The sequence below is a fragment of the Vipera berus genome (genome assembly GCF_964194415.1).
Source record: "Vipera berus genome assembly, chromosome: 6".
In the NCBI taxonomy this organism is placed as follows: Eukaryota; Metazoa; Chordata; class Lepidosauria; order Squamata; family Viperidae; genus Vipera; species Vipera berus.
Window position 1 is genome coordinate 88,652,791 of NC_138208.1, and position 23,719 is coordinate 88,676,509.

At 46.3% G+C, this 23,719-nt stretch overlaps 1 protein-coding gene across 1 annotated transcript in view; it reads right to left on the bottom strand.

Annotated features, from left to right (window-relative positions):
* Positions 1 to 23,719, bottom strand: part of CHCHD3 (coiled-coil-helix-coiled-coil-helix domain containing 3) — a 105,662-nt gene that overhangs the window by 13,293 nt on the left and 68,650 nt on the right. The window contains exon 3 of the mRNA XM_081331771.1: positions 20,716 to 20,786. Within this exon, the coding sequence (XP_081187897.1) occupies positions 20,716 to 20,786 (71 nt within the window). The remainder of the gene's footprint in view (positions 1 to 20,715; positions 20,787 to 23,719) is intronic.

Below are 23,719 nucleotides of genomic sequence, written 5' to 3' on the forward strand. Positions count from 1 at the left end.
CGGTCCTTAAGGGCGAAACTTTAGGCTACTCTGTGCAATCTTTTCTTCCCTATGATGATGATCAAAAAAAAAAAAAGCCGAGCCGACACACCAAGTATCTTGGTCTCTCTTTCTCTGGTGAAGGGGGGTGGGAGGGGGGTGGGGAAGAAAAAGAAAAAGTCTACAATTTTTCGTCTTTCGCCACCGAAAAGACACTCCTGGGATAATGAAGCCGAAATGTAATGTTGTGTGTGTGCCTGAAGGCCGTTTGATGCTTGAGTGTTACATCTGATCTTTTCGGAGGAGTGAAGTTTCTTTCATTTAAGGATGGAGAGCAGAGGAGGTCAGAGATTAAAAAAAAAGAGGAAGGAGAAAAAAAAACTCAGCTCCAAGGATAGTGAAAGACGCTATAAAGATTTTATTAGTCCAGGTTACGGGTGGTTATATGAGCCCCATGTCTATCATGCTGGCAGTGTGTTATGCAGCATTTCCTTAAAAAAGAGAGGTAATAAAAAATTGACAGGACGGGGTGCGTGTGTGTGTGTGTGTGTGTGTGAGAGAGAGAGAGAGAGAGAGAGGAGAGAGAGAGAGGAGAGAGAGAGAGAGAGAGAGAGGAGAGAGAGAGCGGAGAGAGAGAGGAGAGAGAGGAGAGAGAGAGAGAGAGGAGAGAGAGAGAGAGAGAGGAGAGAGAGAGAGGAAAGAGAGAGGAGAGAGAGAGAGGAGAGAGAGGAGAGAGAGAGGAGGGGAGAGAGGAGAGAGGAGAGAGAGAGGAGAGAGAGAGAGGAGAGAGAGAGAGGAGAGAGAGAGAGAGAGAGAGAGAGGAGAGAGAGAGAGGAGAGAGAGGAGAGAGAGAGAGAGGAGAGAGAGAGGAGAGAGAGGAGAGAGAGAGAGAAAAAAAAACTCAGCTCCAAGGATAGTGAAAGACGCTATAAAGATTTTATTAGTCCAGGTTACGGGTGGTTATATGAGCCCCATGTCTATCATGCTGGCAGTGTGTTATGCAGCATTTCCTTAAAAAAGAGAGGTAATAAAAAATTGACAGGACGGGGTGCGTGTGTGTGTGTGTGTGTGTGTGAGAGAGAGAGAGAGAGAGAGAGGAGAGAGAGAGAGAGAGAGAGAGAGAGAGAGAGAGAGGAGAGAGAGAGCGGAGAGAGAGAGGAGAGAGAGGAGAGAGAGAGAGAGAGGAGAGAGAGAGAGAGAGAGAGAGAGAGAGAGAGAGAGAGAGAGAGAGAGAGAGAGAGAGGAGAGAGAGGAGAGAGAGAGGAGGGGAGAGAGGAGAGAGGAGAGAGAGAGGAGAGAGAGAGAGGAGAGAGAGAGAGGAGAGAGAGAGAGAGAGAGAGAGAGGAGAGAGAGAGAGGAGAGAGAGGAGAGAGAGAGAGAGAGGAGAGAGAGAGAGAGAGAGGAGAGAGAGAGAGAGAGAGAGAGAGAGAGAGAGAGAGAGAGAGAGAGAGAGAGAGAGAGAGAGAGAGAGAGAGAGAGAGAGAGAGAGAGAGAGAGAGAGAGAGAGAGAGAGAGAAACCGTCTCGGCCAGAATTTTAGCTCCGTGTAGTCTAGTCCCCTGGATAAAATTTAATCTTGTTGAACTGCAGAACAACAACCAAAAAATGCAAAAAAAAAATGTGTGCTTGTTCACCCTTGTTGTGGCCGACTGCCAGCTTAGCCCTGGCCCAACGGCAGATATAGGAAGTCCTCAGTTTACGGCTATCCATTCAGTGACCCGTTCGAAGGTACAACGGCACCGGGAAAAAAAAAAAACACAAGATGGATGATGCAACGGCGCCCATCACAAAATCCTCACCCTAACAGAATTAAAAATTTGGGCAAGGGGGGGTGGTGGGCAACCGGCATTCCTGTGAACGTTCAATTTCTAACTCTCCCAGCCGACGTCCGACAAGCAAAGTCAACGGGAGGACCAGATTCGCTCAAAAACGGCGCGATTCACTTAACGACGGGAAAGGATGCGCCGAACAGCTGGGGCCAAAAAAAAAAGTTGTAAAGTTTGCCCTCCATGTTTCTAGATATCCCCAACTCTCCCCAAAAGTGTGTGTGTGTGTGAGAGAGAGAGAGAGAGAGAGTGAGAGAAAATCAGAGAGAGAGAGAGAGGCCACTAAAAGCAAAGGCTTGAAGGATAAGAAAATGATTTTAGAGCATAGAATAGATTTGGAAGGGACCATGGAGGTCTTCTAGTCTGACCCCCAACCTGACCAGGAGACCCAATAGCATTCCAGGGGGGAAAAGGGGCTGTCCAGTCTCTTTTTTAAAAGCCTGCAATGTTGGAGCACCCACAACATCTGGAGGCAAGTCGTTCCATGGCTTAATTGTTCTAACTATCAGGAAATTTCTCCTTAGTTCTAGGTTGCGTCTCTCCTTGACTATTTTCAATTTCTTGTTCTGCCTTCAGGGGCTTTGGAGAATGAGTTGACCCCCTCTTCTTCTTGGTGGCAGCCCCTCAAATATTGGGAAGACTGCTATCGAGTCACCCCTATTTCTTCTCTCTTTTAGACTAGGCATCCCCGATTCTTGTGACCATGCTTCGTATGTTTTAGCCTCCAGCTTCCTAAGCATCCTGGTTGCTTTTGTTGCTTACACGCACAAAAGTTAATTGTTCCTGCAAACCCTGATGGACTGCAGCATCTGGTCCAGGCTAGATCTGAATATGCAGCGAGGTAAGAATAAATCTTCCTTCATCGTATGAATCCCCCTCCTTTAAAATAGGCATTTGGAAGAGCGCGGCGGGCACTTTGAAGAATCTTCAAAGGAACCTCCATTATCAACAATGAATGAAGTCCAGGTTCCTATAAAAATGGAGAGTGACTTTTAACAACTGCAAGTGGCAATTATTTTTATCATCCCAGGCTCGTTTTATATCCCAGCTTTCATTATGGCATGTCAGATAACACACGCAGTTGCTGCCTTCTCCAATTTTTCCAGGGCACACGAGCTCAGTCAGGGACAATCCTAGCATCCAAGGTTTCGAAGGGACCCTTGAAGGTCATCTAGTCCAAATCTCTGGCCAGGGCAGGCGTCCCTTTTTTTTTTAAGTGCCATTGTAACTTTTGAAATGGTCACTGAATGAACGGTTGTACAAGTCGAGGACTTGGCTTTGTAAACGTTGCCTTCTTAAGAGCTCAGTCAGGTAGAATCCTAGCATCCAAGCTTTGGAAGGGGACCCTGGAGGTCTTCTAGACCAACCCCCTGGCCAGCAGCATCTCAGGCAAATGGGGGAGGGAGGGTCCAACTGTTGGTAAACTACCAGTAGGATGAAAGAGATAAACCTTGTCCAGAAGTAGGTAGGAGATTAGGATGGTAAGTTTGAACCCGTGCCTCTTCTGAGCCATCAACTTTTCAAAATCCTTGGTGAGCAGACTATTTAAATAATAATAATAATAATAATAATAATAATAATAATAATAATAATAATAATAATAATAATAATAATAATAATAATAATAATAATAATAATAGACTCCAACGTTGCAAATGCAATTTTAATTGGGTTGGCTGGGATGCAATGTCTGAAAATCCTGGTCTGGCTTTACTAGAGAAGGTTAAAGACAATGCAGACATAACCCTTTTCTCCCTGGAGTTAAATAGTTCAGTCAGCAGAAGAATTTTGTAAGAGAGTTTTATTATTTATTTAGTTTATATATGGTTGCCCTCCGGGCCCTTCAGCTGGAAAAAGGAGATGTGGCTGCTTTGGGTCCTTTTTTCTCCCCCCTCAGTCTGATTTTTTTATTTTTTATTTTTTAAGCACCGAACATACGTTTTTCTTCTGCTGATGCTATTTAGCTTTTTTCCTCTCTCCTTCACTTCGTCTTTGGCAGGCAAATGCAAATTATTCCTGCCCATGGAGCTTAAAAAAACTTTTACTGGAAGACCTCCAAGGCCCCTTCCAGCATTATTCTATTCTGTTCTGTTCTATTCTATTCTATTCTATTCTATATCCCATTCTATATCCCATTCCATATATTCTATTCTATTCCATATTTTCTTTTCTTTTCTTTTCTATTCCATTCCATTCCATTCCATATTCTATTGTATTCTATTGTATTGTATTGTATTCTATTCTATTCTATTCTATTCTATTCCATTCCATATTTTTTCTTTTCTATTCTATTCCATTCTATATTCTATTCTATATCCCATTTTATATCCCATTCCATATATTCTATTCTATTCTATTCCATATTTTCTTTTCTTTTCTATTCCATTCCATTCCATTCCATTCTATTCTATTCCACTCCATATTTTTTATTCTATTCTATTCTATTCTATATTCTATTCTATTCTATTCTATTCCATATTTTCTATTCTATTCTATTCTATTCTATTCTATTCTATTCTATTCTATTCTATTCTATTCCATATTTTCTATTCTATTCTATTCTATTCTATTCTATTCTATTCTATTCTATTCTATTCTATTCTATTCTATTGTTATATATCCCATTTTATATCCCATTCCATATATTCTATTCTATTCTATTCTATTCTATTCTATTCTATTCTATTCTATTCTATTCTATTCTATTCTATTCTATTCTATTCTATTCTATTCTATTCTATATTTTCTATTCTATTCCATTCCATTCCATTCCATTCTATATTCTATTCCATTCTATTCTATTCTAAAATCGTCAGTGCTAGAAGGGAGTGGGTTTGAAGAGAGGAGGAGGAGGACTACTGTGGGGTCCTCCTTGGTGCTCTCTGAGCTGGGTGGTTTCCTTGCAGACGTTTCATGACCCAACTAGGGAACATCATCAGTGCTAGAAGGGAGTGGGGTTCGCTCTCTGTTAATATACTAGTGGCTTGCCCTATCAGTGGGAGTGTTAGAGATGAGCCTTTGATTAGGCTGCTGTTTACTGTTGGATTGTTTATCCGAGTTGGTAGTCCCTTGATTTGGGTATTATTTACTTCCTGATTGTTGGTTTAGTCTTACTTTCTCTCATCTGGGCGTTGTTGACTGCTGGCCGCGAGAATTTTTTTTGTTAGGTCTTTTTCTTTCCCTTTTGGCCTTTTGATTGTCTCTTTTGAACGCTGGGTGTTATCTGCTGAATCGTGCGTGCACACCTTCCTTCCATTGCTGCGATCCTGGCGCAGTTGGAGAACGCACCTTTGCAAGACCTCAACTAGAGACTGCGTTAGTTATGTTCCAGTAATCTGAGCTCTTTTCCCAGCCGGAGAAGGTCTGGCAAGCCTCTGCCGAGCTCCGAGCTCTGGACAACTGACAGGCTGCATTACAGAATCGTTACACGGGATTCGTTTCCAGCCAAGCATCAGACATCGCAGCCCCTGATGGACGGGCGATTCCCGCGCTCGACGGATCATTGATCCCATCCGTTGCGATAAGGCGAAACATATTGTTAGCGTGCGTGCGCGCGCATATTAACTCGGGCCAACTTCACCGGGTTGCATTGCCGGCTCTGGGAGACCTGAAAGGCGTTATTGATCCCCGGAGGAGTAAAAAAAAAAAAGGACAAAAATGTAAAGGATGCTTACAAGGTGGAAAAGAGGAGTTTAATCAAAGTTTGCAGGAATGATTTAAAAATGGAGACACGCCGGTGGAGGGGTGGGAAGAATCAGAATCAACCTAGAGTGGGAAGGGACCTTGGAGTTCTTCTAGTCTAACCCTCTGCACAAGCAGGAGACCCAATACCATTTCAGACAAGTATCCAGTCCCGTCTCTTCTTTAAAAACCTCCAATGATGAAGCACCTACGACTTCTGGTGTCAAGCCGTTCCACTGGTTAATGGTCCTCGCTGTCAGGACGTTTCTCCTTAATTCCAGGTTGCTTCTTTCCTGGATGAGCTTCCAACTGTTGTTTCTTGTCCTGCCTTCAGGTGCTTTGGCTTGGGATTTGAACAACCAAGCATTAAGTGGAAAAGTTGGGGAGGGACATTTATGGCTGTCTGCAGCAGTCCTCTCCTCCTCCTCCTCCTCTTCTCCACAACCCTCCCCCCCTTCTAGCACTGATGATGTTCCCTAGTTGGGTCATGAAACGTCTGCAAGGAAACCACCAAGCTCAGAGCGCCATTTCTGTGTGCAATCCATTCTGTGACTCATTGTCGTTGTCCCCGTTTCCCCCCACCCCAACCCCCCAGGACATAGTATTGGTTTCCTTTGTATTTACACGGCCATCGTTTTTTGTACGCCTGTCTTGTGTTGGGATTTGTAGAGGCCTGTGCCAAAACACACACACACACCATGCGCTCCAACGTACATGGCAATTTTGTCAACAGAGGGTCTGAATGGAAAATTAAAACCACCATGAAATATTTAAAATTATCTGTTTAACGTGCACATTAAGCCAACCGCTTACTAAAACTGGCATTTCTGGTACCTAACAGCCTTGTGCTTTCAACAAATGAGAAATTAAAAAAAATCAGTTCCAATGAAAAGAACAGGGATCAAGAAGACCATGTTATGGGTCCTAATGTTTCAAAGGGATTCTGCTGGTTGGCTGGCAGCTCTGTCTGCCTGTCCATCCATCCATCCATCCATCCATTCACTCTATCCATCCATCCACCATTATCCATCCATCCATACACCTCCCCCCATCCATTCCATCCATCCATCCCTTTCTTTTCTCCTTCCATCTTTCCTTCCACCCATCCATCTTTCCTTCCACCCACCCATTCACTCCATCCATCCCTTCCTTTTCTCCTTCCATTTTTCCTTCCACCCATCCATCCATCCACCCACCCACCCATTCACTCCATCCATCCCTTCCTTTTCTCCTTCCATCTTTCCTTCCACCTACCCATCCATCCACCCACCCATTCACTCCATCCATCCTTCCATATATCTTTCCTTCCACCCACCCATTCACTCCATCCATCCATCCCTTCCTTTTTTTCCTTCCACCCACCCATTTTTCCTTCCACCCATCTATCCATCCATCCACCCACCCACCCATACATCCATCCACCCATTTTATCCATTTACTCATCCATCCATTCTATCCTTCCATTCACTCCTTCCATCGTATCCATCCATCTACCCACTCACCCATCCATCCACCTGACAGAGAACTTTCCCATCGACAAGTCACTCAGGATTTCTAAGGCAGAGAGATGGGACAGACACATTTTGCTTCCAGGAACCAACACACGTGTCTTCTCACTGTTGTGTCTACTCACTGCTGTCTATCAGGTGGACGGATAGGCTGAGAGGGAGGGGACTGGCCCAAAGTCACCCAGTTGGCTATCATGCCTAAGGTAGGACTAGAAGTCACTATCCCCTGGTTTCTAGCCTGGTACCTTAAACCACTAGACCAGGGGTCTTCAAACTTGGCCCTTTTATGACTTGTGGACTTCAACTCCCAGAATTCCTCAGCCAGGCATGCTGGCTGAGCAATTCTGGGAGTTGAAGCCCACAAGTCATAAAAGGGCTACGTTTGAAGACCCCCGTCTTATATAGTCCAAGCTGGCTGAGGAATTCTGGGAGTTGAAGCCCACAAGTCATAAAAGGGCCACGTTTGAAGACCCCCCCCGGCTTACATGGTCCATGCTGGCTGAGGAATTCTGGGAGTTGAAGTCCATACCTCATCAAAGGGCCACGTTTGGAGACCCCTGCCCTAGACCAATCTGGCTCTAGCAGCTGCATCCACCCACCTTGCAAGCCTGCATTCCTTTTAATGCAAAGTGAGAGGCGTTTTGAAAGAAATCTGCAAAACAGCTCTGGTTATGAAAGGGGAGGGGGTGGGGGGAACAGATGCTTGCCGACCTCATTAATTCGCCAAAACGAGACCCACAGGATTGACTGCAGCTTTTAGCCTCCCACCTTGTTGCCAAAACATAATTGAGCAAGGGGCGACTTGCACTAATGCAAATTCCCGACAAGGCCTCTTCAGCCGTCAAAAGCAGAGGCCTCTAAAGCTTGGAAGAGATGCTGGGAGCCAGGAGGGTCTCCGAGCCGGCGGGCGTGAGACCACCCAGCAGTTGGAAGCAAGATGTGCCCTCAATGAGCCCGCCCATCGTTTTTCAGGGCGCTCGGTGGATTATGGGTACGCAAGTAAGACTAACCCACCCACCCTCCACCCACCCCCAGTTTGACTCTTTGCCATTGAGATCTAAAGGGCAGGTACACAACCGTAAAGATTTTCGTATTTTGAGTTGGCCCGACAAGCGTTTTCACCTATCCACAGGAACGCCTCTGGGAAGACGATGCAAGACCCAGAAGAAGAAAAAAAACTCGAAAAACAAACAGGCGTCTCATTTTACAACATACAGCAAAGGTCCCCAACTTTTTGGGGCACCAGGGACCGGTTCCGTGGAGAGAGGTTTTTCCGTGGACCGGAGAGCGTGTGTGGTTTTTGTGTGCTGCCTGCATCTCACGGATGGGGCTTTGCTTGTTTGTGCGGACCGGTTGCTGGCATGCTGCGGCCCTGGTACCGGTCCACGGACCGGAGTGGGTGGGTTTTGGGGACCCCTGACATACAGTGTCATGACTGGAACCGCCACTATGTAGGACAAACAGGCAGAAGACCGGCAGAACGCATCCCTGAACACCAAGCTTAGCAGTCAGAAGACAGGATGAAAACTCTTTTAAATTTCACCACACGTGGACAGGCCTAACCGTAGTTTCAAGCGGGGAAACTGTGGCCCTCCTAGAGACCAAGCCAAGTCCAAAAACTCTAGGGGATTTCTAGAAGCCGGGCAGTCTGACCAATTAGCCATCCCTAGACACATAGACGTAAACGATATCCACAGACGGCGCAAAAGAGACAAGTCAACCAGCCAGCGAGGGGAACAAAAATCCAAGACACATCCCTGCCAGCAATCCAGACACAAAAGAGCACAGATTAACTACAAGAGTAACATCCGACAAACCGTCAAGTCTGCAAGAAAGAAATCCAGCTCACAGAGCACCAAGGACCCAAAATTCATCATTCCTCCTCCTCCTCCCCCCCCCACTCTCTTCTAGGACTGCTGACATTACCTAGTTGGGTCATGAAACGTCTCCAAGAAAACCACCCATCTCAGAGAGCACCAAGGACCCTTCATTTCAACCGTGGACTACCAATCTCCTCCATTAGTGGACGCAAGGGCTGACTTCTGACTTTTACGACCAACCAAGGGCAAAACAAATTCCACCATGGAGAGCCATCAAGAAGATCTCCAGACGTGCCTTCCCCTATACACCTAGTCCTCGCCATACGACGGGTCGCCTAATGACCCTTTGAAATCAACAAAGGGGCCCAGAAAATGCTATGATACGACCCGGATTCCAAATTCTGACATCCATTCTCCCGCGGTGACATGACCGCATCTTGGGTGCTTGGCAACTGGGCTGCACTGACAGCCATCTGCAGCATCCCATCAACTGCAAATTGCAATATTTTCTGCCAAAAAAACCCTGAATTTACTTCTGGTCTCTCCAGGAAAAAATACCCCATAGCGTACCATGAGCTCGCGTGAGGACTGTAATGTTCATTTTACGACTAACACACAAACACAGACACACAGACACACACACACACACGCACGATACTAAAACCGTCATGGTCTCATGATGACCTGCTTTACGACCGTCGTGACTTACAACCAAACCTGTAGGCTCAATTATGGTCGTACGTCAAGGACCACCCATGCATTCCAAGACTTAAGACTAGACTAGACCAGAATAAGAGCTGGAAAGGGACCTTGGAGGTCCTCTAGTCCAGCCCCCTGCTCAGGCAGGAAAAGCTATACCATTTCGGACAAATGGCTGACCAATCTCTTCTTAAAAACATCCGGTGTTGGAGCGCCCACGACCTCTGGTGGCAAGCTGTTCCACTGGTTCAAGGATGGGTTTGCAGCCCATCCCGGCCTGCTGCATCGTAATGGCCACCAGGAAGAACATCAGTTACGTTCCACTGAAAATAAACCCTGGCTCGAAAAGCGGGAAGAGAAAGATAATGTTGCAGGAGAACGTATGCTAATTTGCCCCCCAACAATATGCAAAGAAATGGATGGGGAATCAGCCCGCCCCACCACCCCCCGCGCCTCTTTCAAGCATGTTCCTAAGATCTTTGCAGACGATCCTGGCTATCCTGTCTTACATCCCTTCCTTCAAGCCTTGTCAGCCCGATGCTGATTATCTTTTCCTGCTCCGGTGTTTAACTATGTTGGCAGAAGGTCCCACATGGATCCAAGCTTGCCTGGAGCACAGAACACTTTGTACAAATGTAACCGTACCGGCTGTGTGGGAAAATGAGTCGCCGCTGTCTACCAAGTTCTTCTAACACAATGAGGAAGCCGGCTCTATTCGCCTCCAGCGTTCGGCAGACGTTCTGCTCAACAGGCACCTTCTGAAATCTACTTCTCGAAAGGGCCCGTCCAGTTACAGAAACAAGGGTAACAGGATGACGGAATTGGGAGGGACCTCGGAGGTCCTCTAGTCCAACCCTCTGCTCAAGCAAAAGATCTTATCCCATTTTGGAGAGACAAATGGCTGTCCAGGGTCTTCTTGAAAAACTCCAATTATGGAGCACCCACAGCTTCTGGAGGCAGGTTGTTCCACTGGTTAATTGTTCTGACCGTCAGGAAGTTTCTCCTTAGTTCTAGGTTGCTTCTCTCCTTGGTTAGTTTCCATCCGTTGCTTCTTGTCCTGCCTTCAGGGGCTTTGGAGAACAGCTTGACTCCCTCTTCTTTGGGGCAGCCCCTGAGACATTGGAAGACTGCTATCATGTCCCCTCTCTTCCTTCTCTTCATTAAACTAGACATACTCAATTCCTGCAACCGTTCTTCATATGTTTTAGCCTCCAGTCCCCTAATCATCTTTGTTGCTCTTCTCTGCACTCTTTCCAGAGTCTCAGCATCTTTTTTAACATCTTGGTGACCAAAACTGGATGCAGGATTCCAAGGGTGGCCTTACCAAGGCCTTGTAAAGTGGTATCAACACTTGATTTGATTTTGATTTTATTAAATTTATATGCCGCCCTTCTCCCTGAGGACTCAGGGCGGCTCACAACAATAAAAATTAAAAAACATAAGAGTAAAAAAATTAAAAGAGAATTAAACAATAAATGCAAAATTACGAGACAATTTAACCCAGTAAAAAGCCTAATTAAAAAACGTAGTCAGTCCAGGCCCGCTTGTTGGAACAACCAGGTCTTCAGGTCAGGGCGGAAGGACCGAAGGTCAGGGGCCATCCGCAGCTCCGGAGGCAACTCACTTCACGTGATCTTGATTCTATCCCGCTGTTAATGCAGCCTAGCGCTGTGTTGGCCATTTTGTGGCAGCTGCCACACAATGACAGGCAGTGGACCGAAGAGAGAGAGAGAGGAATGACATCAGCCACACATCTCAACATGACGGCTTCAAGTTGCCTCGTGAAGCTGATTGATTTCAGGCCTCCTCCTTTATGCAACATGTAAATCAATGCTCTGAGCTCATGGTCCCAAAGTATGTTGACGTCCGCCAGGTTAGATGCCTTCAGGAGAGAATTAAGCAAATGGATGATGAATATTTTAGTGGGCATTAGGCACCAGGGCCCCATAACCGCTCGTTTCCTCAACCAGAAGAAGCCTCTGATCTTTTTCAGTCTTCTGGACTGGCCTGTCAAGGCCATCCATCCACTGGGGGGGTCAGCGGCCAAAGAGCCTAAGGTCCACATAATGGCTCGCTCAAGCCCGTTTGGGGCAAGGTATGGTCTTCCTCAAGGATTTCAATAATTCAGGGCAGGGAGCAATAATTTATGAAGAGAAGAAAAGCCAGGGATTCTTACCGACTGTCACACCTTGAAGAAATGTGCTACTGGTTACGTTTCAGTTTCTCCATTCAAGGGTGTGTGGGGGGAGTTTTCATTGTCTAGGCAGGAAGAAAATGTCTCTGGCATGGGTCTGGCCAGTCTAAAGAAAAGAAGAAGTAGGGGAGACATGATAGCAGTGTTCCAGTATCTGAGGGGTTGCCACGAGGCAGAGGGGGCCAAAATTGGCATCTCCAAAAGAACACTTGTTGTTGTTGTTAGTTGCAAAGTCGTGTCCGACACATCGCGACCCTATGGACAATGTTCCTCCAGGCCTTCCTGTCCTCTACCATCTTCTGGAGTCCATTTAAGCTCACGCCTCCTGCTTCAGGGACTCCATCCAGCCACCTCCTTCTCTGTCGTCCCCTTCTTCTCTTGCCCTCAACCTTTCCCAGCATGAGGCTCTTCTCCAGTGAGTCCTTCCTTCTCATTAGGTGGCCAAAGTATCTGAGTTTTAGCTTCAGGATCTGGCCTTCTAAAGGGCAGTCAGGGTTGATCTCCTCTAGGACTGACCGGTTTGATTGCCTTGCAGTCCGAGGGACTCGCAGGAGTCTTCTCCAGCACCAGAGTTCAAAGGCCTCAATTCTTTGGCGCTCAGCCTTTCTTACGGTCCAACTTTCACTGCCATACATTGCAACTGGGAAGACCATAGCCTTGACTATACGCACTTTTGTTGGCAGGGTGATGTCTCTGCTTTTTAGTGTGCTGTCTAGATTTGACATGGCTTTCCTCCCCAGGAGCAAGCGTCTTTTAATTTCTTGGCTACAGTCCCCATCTGCAGTGATCTTGGAGCCCAGGAAAACAAAATCTGTCACTACCTCCATTTCTTCCCCATCTATTTGCTAGGAATTGAGAGGGCCGGATGCCATGATCTTGGTTTTCTTAATGTTTAGTTTCAACCCAAGTTTTGCACTCTCCTTCTTCACTACACCTGTGTAACTCCTCAGCTGCTAGGTTTCTACCTGCAGGGAATGGGGAACAGATGTTGAGACTCTAGAAAGAGTGCAGAGAAGAGCAACAAAGATGATCAGGGGACTGGAGGCTCAAACATACGAGGAACGGTGGCTGGAATTGGGTAGGTCTAGTTTCATGAAGAGAAGGGTGAGGGGTGACATGATAGCAGGGTTCCAATATCTCAGGGGCTGCCACAAAGAGGAGGCAGTCAAGCTATTCTCCAAAGCGCCCGAAGGCAGGACAAGAAGCAACGGATGGAAACTCGTCAAGGAGAGAAGCAACCTGAAACTAAGGAGAAACTTCCTGACAGTGAGGACTATTAACCAGTAGGACAGCTTCCCACCAGAAATCGTGAGCGCCCCATCACTGGAGGTTGTTAAGAAGAGACTGGACAGTCACCTGTCTGAGACAGTATAGGTTCTCCCGCTTGAGCAGGGGGCTGGACTAGAAGACCTCCAAGGTCCCGTCCAGCTATTCTAAATGAAGGGCTTATAGCAAGGTGCTGGATTAGCTTGAAATGCGGCTCCTTGGGACTCTTTGAGTTTGGTTGTTTCCTTGCAGACGTTTCAGGACCCAACTAGGTGACATCATCAGTGCTAGAAGGGAGTGTGGGGTTTGCACTCTGTTGCTAACCAGTTGATTTAACTACCAGACGAAACTGGCTCTTAGGATGACTGGGTTTTAACTTTTACAAAGAATAAGGAAAGCACCAGAATGATTTCATATACATTAAGAGCCACAGTGGCATACCGTAGTGGTTAAGGTGCTGGCTTAGAAACCAGTTCTAGTCACGCTCTTAGGAACGAAAGCCGGCTGGGTGACTTTGAACCAATCACCAGGAGACGGTGAGTTCTAGTCCCACGAAACGTGTCTGGGTGATTTTGGGCTCCTCCCTCCTTCTTCTCTCTCAGCCCAGCCCACCTCACAGGGTTGTTGTTCAGAGGGGGGGAGAAAGAGGATAAAGGGAGTATTATGGACATTCGCTGCCTTGAGTTACTTCTAAAGTAATAAAGGCAGGATTAAAACACTAATAAAATCCGAAGAAAGAAAGAAAGATCAAATATGTATTGAAATCTTTGCTTTTTAATACAGATGCAGCTACACACACAGAGAGAGACAGAGAGAGAGAGAGAGACTGACTCTAGCACACACACACACACCCATTTTGTGCTGCTTTCCAAGCACACATTTGTCTAACTAAAATGTGCTTAATTAATATTTCATATCACTGCCTTGGCTACTCCACATTCCTAATGGATTGTATTGATCAAAGGCAGACAGAAAAAGTAGCCGGCTGCTGTAGGGAAAAGTGAAGCTGTCAGTTATAAAGCGATGCGGGTTCAAAGAGCTTACAACTCGCGGCCAATCCGAAAGGCCTCCGAGAAGAGGCGGAAGAAAGAGAGATAATGAACGGAGCCCTGGCCGGCCGGCCGTAGCTACCAATGGGTGGAGCGGGCATATACGCGTAACGCAGAGTTAGGCTTTGTAAATTTTTAACCTCAACCACAACCTGAGAGAGGGGAGCTACACAACTTTCAGGAGGCGGACGGCGTCCTTCTCAAAACGGAAAGGCCAAAAGTTTGGTACGGTTTGCTAGAGACGGGGATCTGGGGGGTTATTTCCCCCCTGGGAGAACTTAAAAAGGATAGCTGGCAGGTCCTCCTCCAACTTTTTTTAAGCATCACCGGTCTGTGAAGTTAAAGGTTCCATGGGTTGGATGCCGGGGTTGGGGAAACGTGGGCCTTTTGCGGCTCGTGGATTTCCTGACAATTTCCCGACAATTAATCAGCGGGACGACTTGCCTCCAGAGGTTGTGAGTACTCCAACACTGGAAGTTTTTAAGGAGAGATTGGAGAGCCATCTGTCTGGAATGGTATAGGGCAGGAGTCAGCAACCTGAAACAGTGAAAGAGCCACTCGGAACCGGTTCCCTCACAAAAGGAAAAACTGGGAGCCGCAAAAAATGTGTGCGCATGCGCGTACATGCGCACATGCGCAGAACAGGGTTTGGCTGAAGAGTGGAGCCAAGGCTAGATATGCACCTACCCTGAATATTTGAATTGATTGGTTGAACTTTTTTAGTCCCACTTTTTTTTGGGGACTACACATAGCAGAAGACTGGGAGCCGCAGAAGACGGGTTGCAGACCTGTGGTATAGGGTTTCCTGCCTGAGCAGGGGGTTGGACTAGATGACCTCCAAGGTCCCTTCCAACTCTGTTATTCTATTCTATTCTATTCTATTCTATTCTATTCTATTCTATTCTATTCTATTCTATTCTATTCTATTCTATTCTATTCTATTCTATTCCTTTCTGCATTCCATTCCATTCTATATTCTGTTCTATTCTATTCCATTCCATATTTTCTTATTCTATTCTATTCTTCTATTCTTTGTTATTCTATTCTATTCTATTCTTCTATTCTATTTCTATCTGCATTCCATTCCATTCATATTCTATTCTATTCCATTCCATATTTTCTTATTCTATTCTATTCTATTCTATTCTATTCTATTCTATTCTATTCTATTCTATTCTATTCTATTAATTCTATTCTATTTCTATCTACATTCCATTCATATTCTATTCTATTCCATTCCATATTTTCTTATTCTATTCTATTCTATTCTTCTATTCTATTCTATTCTATTCTATTCTATTCTATTCTATTCTATTCTATTCTATTCTATTCTATTCCATTCCATTCCATTCCATTCCATTCTATTAATTCTATTCTATTTCTATCTGCATTCCATTCATATTCTATTCTATTCCATTCCATATTTTCTTATTCTATTCCATTCCATTCCATTCCATTCCATTCCATTCTATAGAAATAAAGGCAGGATAAAAATCTAATACATAAAATATACAAATCAATAAATCGACAGCTCCCATCAGGAACACATGTGCATTTGCCCCAAGATCAGGCAACAGTTGTGCAGCATAGCTGATTATTTCCGGGAACGGGGTTGGCTGAATCTCTTACAGAAATGATAATAATGGGCTTTGCTTTTAAGCATCAGGGCAGGCAATGTGATCCTCCAAGCTGCCAGGTTTCTACCCCTGGGCTGTGAAGAACGAAAGGCAGAGTCCCAGAGAGGGCCCTAATAGAATTATTCAATCAAAGCTCAAATTCTTTTCCACCAGAGCCAACCCTTTTCCTGTAATTCCAAAGTCTCGCTTCTCTTTCCCCCTTTCTGCTTTATTATGTAAACTTTTCATTAGCCATGAGACATTCCCGCCTAACGTAATCATGTCAGGTTACAATGCCACGGTGGAGAACACAACGCCCGCCTCGGAGAAAAGGCAGGCGGGCCAGCTAATGCGGTTTTAATGCAATTTGGGTATTGAAGGAAGTCGCGCAGCCTGATCGTTTTACCGTCAGATCAATGCGAATTAGTGTCTTAAAGAGAGATAAAACATTTGACAATCAATGGGATCCAAGGCCCCCAGAAAAATCTCTAGTTTTTAGTTGTTGTTTTTTTAAAGTGAAAAAAAATCTTCCATTTTGGAATATTAAAATTTGGGCCTTGCTGGGATCAGCACAACGAGAGCATCAGGTAAGCATCGCATAATCACAGAGTTGGAAGGGAACTTGGAGGTCATCTAGTCCAACCCCCTGATCAGGCAGGAAACCCTATACCATTTCAGACAAATAGCTGTCCAGTCTCTTCTTAAAAATCTCCAGCGATGGAACATTTACAACTTCTGGAGGCAGGCTGTTCCACTGGTTAATTGTTCCCACTCTTAAGAAATTTCTCCTTAGTTCTAGGTTGCTTCTCTCCTCGATGAGTTTCCATCCCTTGTTTTTTGTCCTTCAGGCGCTTTGGGGAATAGCTTGAGTCCCTCTTCTTTGGGGAAGCCCCTCAAATATTGGAAGACTGCTTTCATATCACCCCTAGTCCTTCTTTTCATTAAACCAAACATATCCAATTCCAGCAACCGTCCTTTGTATGTTTTAGCCTCCAGTCCCCTAACCATCTTTGTTGCGAAGACAATGTCTGGTGGCAATTGTCAGATGGCAGATAAATTTGAGATAGTTAATAAATAGAGGAGGAGGAGGAGGAGGAGGAGGAGAACTGTGGGGCCCTTGGTGCTCTCTGAGCTTGGTGGTTTTCTTGCAGACGTTTCATGACCCAACTTGGTAACATCATCGGTGCTAGAAGGGAGTGAGGGTTTCTGGTGAGGAAGGAGGAGAAGGAGGCAGAGGAGGAGTGGAGGAGGAGGAGGATGATTGTGATCTCCACTGTGCTCTCTGAGCTTGGCGGTTTTCTTGCAGATGTTTCGTGACCCAACTAGGGAACATCATTGGTGCTAGAAGGGAGGGGGGTTTGCGGAGAGGAGGAGGAGGAGGAAGAGGAGGAGGAGGAAGAGGAGGAGGAGGACTGTGGGGTCCTTGGTGGTCTCTGAGCTAGGTGGTTTTCTTGCAGACATTTCATGACCCAATTTGGTAACATCAGTGGTAGAAGGAGGGGTTGTGGAGGAGGAGGAGGACTGTGATCTCCACGGTGCTCTCTGAGCTGGGTTGTTTTCTTGCAGATGTTTCATGACCCAACTAGGTAACCTCATCAATGCTAGAAGGGAGTGAGGTTTAAGAAGAGGGGGAAGAGGAAGAAAGAGAAAGAATGAAGGGGAAAGAGGAGGAAGAGAAGGAGAAGAATTGTGGAGCCCCTGGTTCTAAGTTTGGTGCTTTTCTTGTAAATGTTTCATGACCCAACTAGGTAACATCATCAGTGCTTGAAGGGAATGGGGTTTACTCCCGGTTTATATAACCAGTGGCTTGCCCTGTCAGTGCTGGTGGGGGTAAGCAAATGGCGTTAAATCAAGAATTATCCGTAAGTACTGATGTCGGTTACAGCGTTTGAAATACACAAAGATCAGAGGTCCGGGGTGATTTTGTTCCTCTCTTAAGACCTGCTGGAAAAACTTTGCTCCTAGGTGAAAGGGGGAAAAGGCTACTACGCCTTTACAAAGAACCTTAGCCGGAGACTCAGGGTGTTACTACTGTTTCGCCCAAGAGGGAACTGTTGTTTTTTTCTTGGTCATTCTGTTAAAAGAATTGGATTCTGATCTTCTTTAATGTTTTGCTGGCCTTCAGGGTGCGATTTGCATATTCCTAGATCTGACATTTTAAGGTAGCATGTGGTCGTGCGCCGTTTTTGTGCCGCTTTGCAGATTTCTTTCTTTCCCCCCACTTCGTACAAACGAGCGTTACGGGGTCAGCTCCAGGCAGAGAACCTTCCAGAACAATCCATTGCACGGATATTTTTGGAGGTGCCCGAAAAGTTCCTGCTCTTTAACATATCTCCTGCCTACCTTGTGGACTTGCTGGTAGAAATACACGAGGCTTTATTTATTATTAGATTTTTATCCCGTCTTTACTACTTCATAAGTGATTCAAGGTGGTGAACATCCAAAATACTCTTTGGCCTCTTGTTATCCCCAGGACAACAACCCTGTGAGGTGAGTTGGGATGAGAGAGAAGGACTGCCCCAAAGTCACCCAGTCGGCTTTCATGCCTAAGGCGGGACTAGAATTCACCATCTCCTGGTAACTGGCCCAAAGTCACCCAGCTGGCTTTCATACCTAAGGTGGGACTAGAATTCACCATCTCCTGGTGATTGGCCCAGCTGGCTTTCATAGCCATGGCAGGACTATAACTCACCGTCTCCTGGTGATTCCACCCAGCTGGACTAGAATTCATAGTCCAGGTGTGACTAGAATTCATAGTCTCCTGATGACTGGTCTAAAGTCACCCTGTCAGTTTTCACGCCGAAGGCAGTACTAGAACTCACCATCTCTGGGGTGACTAGCCCAAAGTCATCCAGCCGGCTTTTATGCCTAAGTCAGAACTCGAACTCACCATCTCCTGATGATTGGTTCAAAATTACTTGGCTTTCATGCCTTGTTGTTGTTGTTGAGCTGCGAAGTCGTGTCCGACCCATCGCGACCCTATGGACAACATTCCTCCAGGCCTTCCTGTCACTGTCTCCTCACTGCTTTTTTTTAGGCTTTGCTGCCAAAAAATGAATGGTTTTAAAGTTGTCCTTTCGAAGTTCAGCCTTCTTCGGCATTTAAATTAGGGGTAGGCAACCTTGGCTCTTTTATGACTCATGGACTGCAACTCCCAGAAATCCTGAGCCAGCCATGCTGAGGGGAAAGAGAGAGGTTTCCAAGCTGAGCCATGCTGGCTCAGGAATTCTGGGAGTTGAAGTCCATGAGTCATGAGGGGGCCACAGTTCCCCCATGCTGGCTCAGGAATTTGGGAGTTGAAGTCCACAAGTCATGAAGGGGCCACAGTTCCCTCATGCTGGCTCAGGAATTCTGGGAGTTGAAGTCCACGAGTCATAAAAGAGCCGAGGTTGCCTACCCCTGCACTAGGCTGAACCTCATGTCCTGCATTCATACGATCCCTGTGTAAGCGTGACAGCGTGAAACTCGCCTTTTATAAGCTGACGCAGAAAGTGAATTCTTGAGTGGAAACTTACTGGAAAATCCCAGGCATATTTGCCCTTATTAAGTGGAGCTGCTTTGCAACAATGCCACAATTAGCTCCATTAATCTCACACTCCCAACTTGAAATCACGCTGACATGCCGCGCGTTCACTTTACGCGTCGAACGAAATGATAAATTTAGCCGTTCAACCTTATTTAATTTCTCTCTCTATTTTTTTTACAGGCAATTAAGCAAGCTCAGTCTTTAAGGTACTACCCCTTGCAAGCCTGCCTTTCGTCCTCACATTCAATTAAACCGGGACACGAGACATCAGAAGAGATATCAATGGAGGGGGCGCTTTTCTTTAATCACCCACCCCAAGCCATTTACACAGCAAGCTGCACTCAAAGAAAAAATGGGCTTCATTTGAATCAGGGGTAGGCAACCTTGGCTCTTTTATGGCTTGTGGACTTCAACTCCCAGAATTTCTCAGCCAGCAGGGAGGAACTATGACCCCCTCATGACTCGTGGACTTCAACTCCCAGAATTCCTGAGCCAGCATGAGGGAACATGATTCGTGGACTTCAACTCCCAGAATTCCTCAGCCAGCAGGGAGGAACTATGACCCCCTCATGACTCGTGGACTTCAACTCCCAGAATTCCTGAGCCAGCATGAGGGAACATGATTCGTGGACTTCAACTCCCAGAATTCCTGAGCCAGCGTGGCTCAGCTTGGAAACCTCTCCCTTTCCCCTCAGCATGGCTGGCTCAGGAATTCTGGGAGTTGAAGTCCATGAGTCATAAAAGAGCCAAGGTTGCCTACCCCTAATTTAAATGCTAAGAAGGCTGAACTTCGAAAGGACAACTTTAAAAACATTCGTTTTTTGGCAGCATAGCCTAAAAAAAAGCAAGATGGCCTTTAATTTCACTCCAATAATCGGAAGCCCTTTTTCCTGATGGACATTTTTTTGAGGACGTCAGAAAAAAAATCACATCCTGCATTTAGTCTACCGTTGAACCATATCATAATACGAGGGAGTCCTCGGCTTACGGCTAAAATGGAGCCCAATGTTTGTGTTGCTAAGCAAGACAGTTGTTAGGTGTGCTTTGGCCCCATTTTACGACCTTCCCTGCCACAGTCCTTAAGTGAATCACTGCAGTCAAGCTAGTCACCCGGTTGTTAAGTGAATCCAGCTTCCCCCGTGACTTTGCTTGTCAGAAGGTCACAAAAGGAGATCGCATGACCCCCGGGACGCTGCGACCGTCATAAATGTGAGTCAGTTGCCAAGTGTCGGAATTTTGTTCACGTGATCATGGGGAATGTTGCAACGACGGTCGTAAGTGTGAAAAACGGTCGTAAAACCCTTTTTTCATTGACGTAACTTCAAATGGTCACTAAATGACTTACTGTTGTAAGTTGAGGACTATCTGTAATCAGTGTCTCTCTCAAGGACATGAGTACCTTTTAGATATTTTGGTCCAAACGCTTTCTTGGGGGGAAAAAAATCACATTGGCAACCTGTATTACAATTCCATGGCACAGGATGATGGGTGTGGTGTTTATGGACAAGCAATGGATAAAGAAGATTTTTTTTAAAAAAAAAACAGGTCTTACTTGAATCGGGATTTGACTTCCGCCACAGCTTTCTCGTATTGCTCGGTGGTGACTTTGTAGAATTGTGAGCTCTGTGGGAAGAGGGGAAAAAAAGGAAAGAAATTAAGTATAAATGCCCCCCCAAAAAGCAAATGAGAAACGGTGAGTGTTTATCTTTCTTACAATCCGCAAAGAGGAATTTGTGCATAACTATACTTGGAACTTTCAAGCAAGGCCACAAGCAGGACGAAACAAAGTATTTAAGATGCGTTTCTAATTATTATTATTATTATTTTTGTATTTATTAGATTTATCTCCCAACTTAATTACTTTGTAAGTAGCTCAAGGCAGCAAACATACCTAATATTCTGTCTTCCTCATATTTTCCCCATAAGAACCCTGTAAGGTGGATGGGGCTAAGAGGGGGAGTGGCCCAAAGTCACCCAGCCGACTTTCATACCCTCAGGCGGGACTAGAACTCACGGACTCCTGGTTTCTAGGCTAGCACCTTAATCACTACCCCAAACTGTCCAAAGTCACCCAGCCGGCTTTCGTGCCTAAGTCAGGACTAGAACTCACCACCTCCTGGCAATTGGCCCAAAGTTACACAGCTGGCTTTCATGCCCAAGTCAGGACTAGAACTCACCACCTCCTGGCGATTGGCCCGAAGTTATGCAGCTGGCTTTCTTGCCCAAGTCAGGACTAGAACTCACCGCCTCCTGGCGATTGGCCCAAAGTTATGCAGCCAGCTTTCATGCCCCAGTCAGAACTAGAACTCACCACCTCCTGGCAATTGGCCCAAAGTTAAACAGTGGGCTTTTGTGCCCAAGTCAGGACTAGAACTCATCACCTCCTGGTGATTGGCCCAAAGTCACCCAGCCGGCCTTCATGCCTAAGACAGGACTAGAACTCACTTCCTGGTGATTGGCCCAAAGTCACCCAGATGGCTATCGTGCCTAAGGCAGAACTACAACTCACAGACTCCTGGTTTCTAGGCTAGCACCTTAATCACTAATTAATTCAAACGACTTGACCGGGAAAAGCACAGTCCACCTTCTTTCCAATTCAACTGCACATTCCCCCGCCCCCCACCTTTAACTTGGATTTCCTCTTGGTACCTTTTTCATTGGGGGCCCTCTTCCTTTTGCCTGGCTTCCTCTTCTCCCAGGCTTTTCCATCCTTGGCCCCAGGCCCGCCCCCCCGTAGCTCTACCAGTCCGTGACCCCGAAGGACTGCGGACCTCCAGGCTTAAGCTGAGCTTCCCAACGGAACCTTCGTGACATCACAATGCCGCAAAAGCCTTGGCAACCGCAAACACACCGAGAGCAGCAACCTTGAGTCATGCTCACAGCGCCCAAGTAGTGACTTCTCGGTAAGTTAGCCAAGCCATTATTTTGGCTAAAAAGCAGCGTGTTGTATTTATTTTATTTATATCCTGCCTTTTTTTCCTTTTACAAATAACTCAAGATGGCCAATGTATCCAAGACATCTTCTTCCTCCAATTTTCCTCACAACAACCACCCTGTGGAGTGACTTGGGCTAAGACAAGAGGATGGCCCAAAGATGCTCAGTTTGCTTTTGTGCCTAAGGCGGAACTAGAACTCGCCGTCTCCTGGTGATTGGCCCAAAGTCACCCAGTTGGCTTTCCTGTCTAAGGTGGGACTAGAACTCACCATCTCCTGGTGATTGGCCCAAAGCCACCCAGCTGGCTTCCGTGGCTGAGGCGGGACTAGAAATCACCATCGCCTGGTGATCGGCTGAAAGTCACCCAGCCAGCATTCGTGCCTAAGGTGGGACTAGAACTCAGTCTCCTGTTGATTGGTCCAAAGTCAACTAGCTGACTGTCACGTCTAAGGCGGGACTGGAACTCATCACCTGCTGGTTTCCAGCCTGCAGCCTTAACCACTAGATCAGGGGTAGGCAACCTTGGCTCTTTTATGACTCGTGGACTTCAACTCCCAGACTTCAACTTGAGCCAGCACAAGTCATGAAGGGGCCATAGTTCCCCCGTGCCGGCTCAGGAATTCTGGGAGTTGAAGTCCACAAGTCACGAAGGGGCCACAGTTCCCCCATGCTAGCTCAGGAATTCTGGGAATTGAAGTCCATGAGTCATGAAGGGGCCATAGTTCCCCCATGCTGGCTCAGGAATTCTGGGAGTTGAAGTCCACAAGTCACGAAGGGGCCACAGTTCCCCCATGCTAGCTCAGGAATTCTGGGAATTGAAGTCCATGAGTCATGAAGGGGCCATAGTTCCCCCATGCTGGCTCAGGAATTCTGGGAGTTGAAGTCCACAAGTCACGAAGGGGCCACAGTTCCCCCATGCTAGCTCAGGAATTCTGGGAATTGAAGTCCATGAGTCATGAAGGGCCCATAGTTCCCCCATGCTGGCTCAGGAATTCTGGGAGTTGAAGTCCACAAGTCATGAAGGGGCCAAGGTTGCCTACCCCTGCACTAGATCAAACGTGCTCTCTTCTATTATCTATTTATTAAATAGATTTACTGCATATGGCCACCGAAATGGCACGAGCTGACTCCAGGCAGCGTAGAGCATTAAAAGGAAATGTTGGGCTCAACAGCGGCCATTGAGATGAGGACTAAGTATATTTTGAGCAAGGAATGAAGTGAGGATGCCCAAAGTCCCCCTCGGTTTTAATCGGCTTATGGGAAACCCTACCAGCAATGCTTGCTGTGACATCGTAGGAATGTTGTGCACATAAATTGCACAGTTTTGTATTCTGACAAGGCTGTTTTGTCGGCGAGCGGGCATGATTTGCGGTGGATATGAGACAGACCGGGTGATTTAAGGATTGCGGCACGGACAACTAATGTATCAAAGACCAGCGTGTTAACGGCTGTCGGACACAAAGGAGTGAACATCGGCGAGGTGTGGAACCGATGAAAAAAAAGCGCCCTCTGATAAAGTTAGTCCTCGACTTACGACGAGTTCGTTCCAGTGAGCCTGCCGAGGGATAGCCTCGTCTAGGATTCAGTTCCAATGGCCGCCCACCTCTCACACAATTTTCTC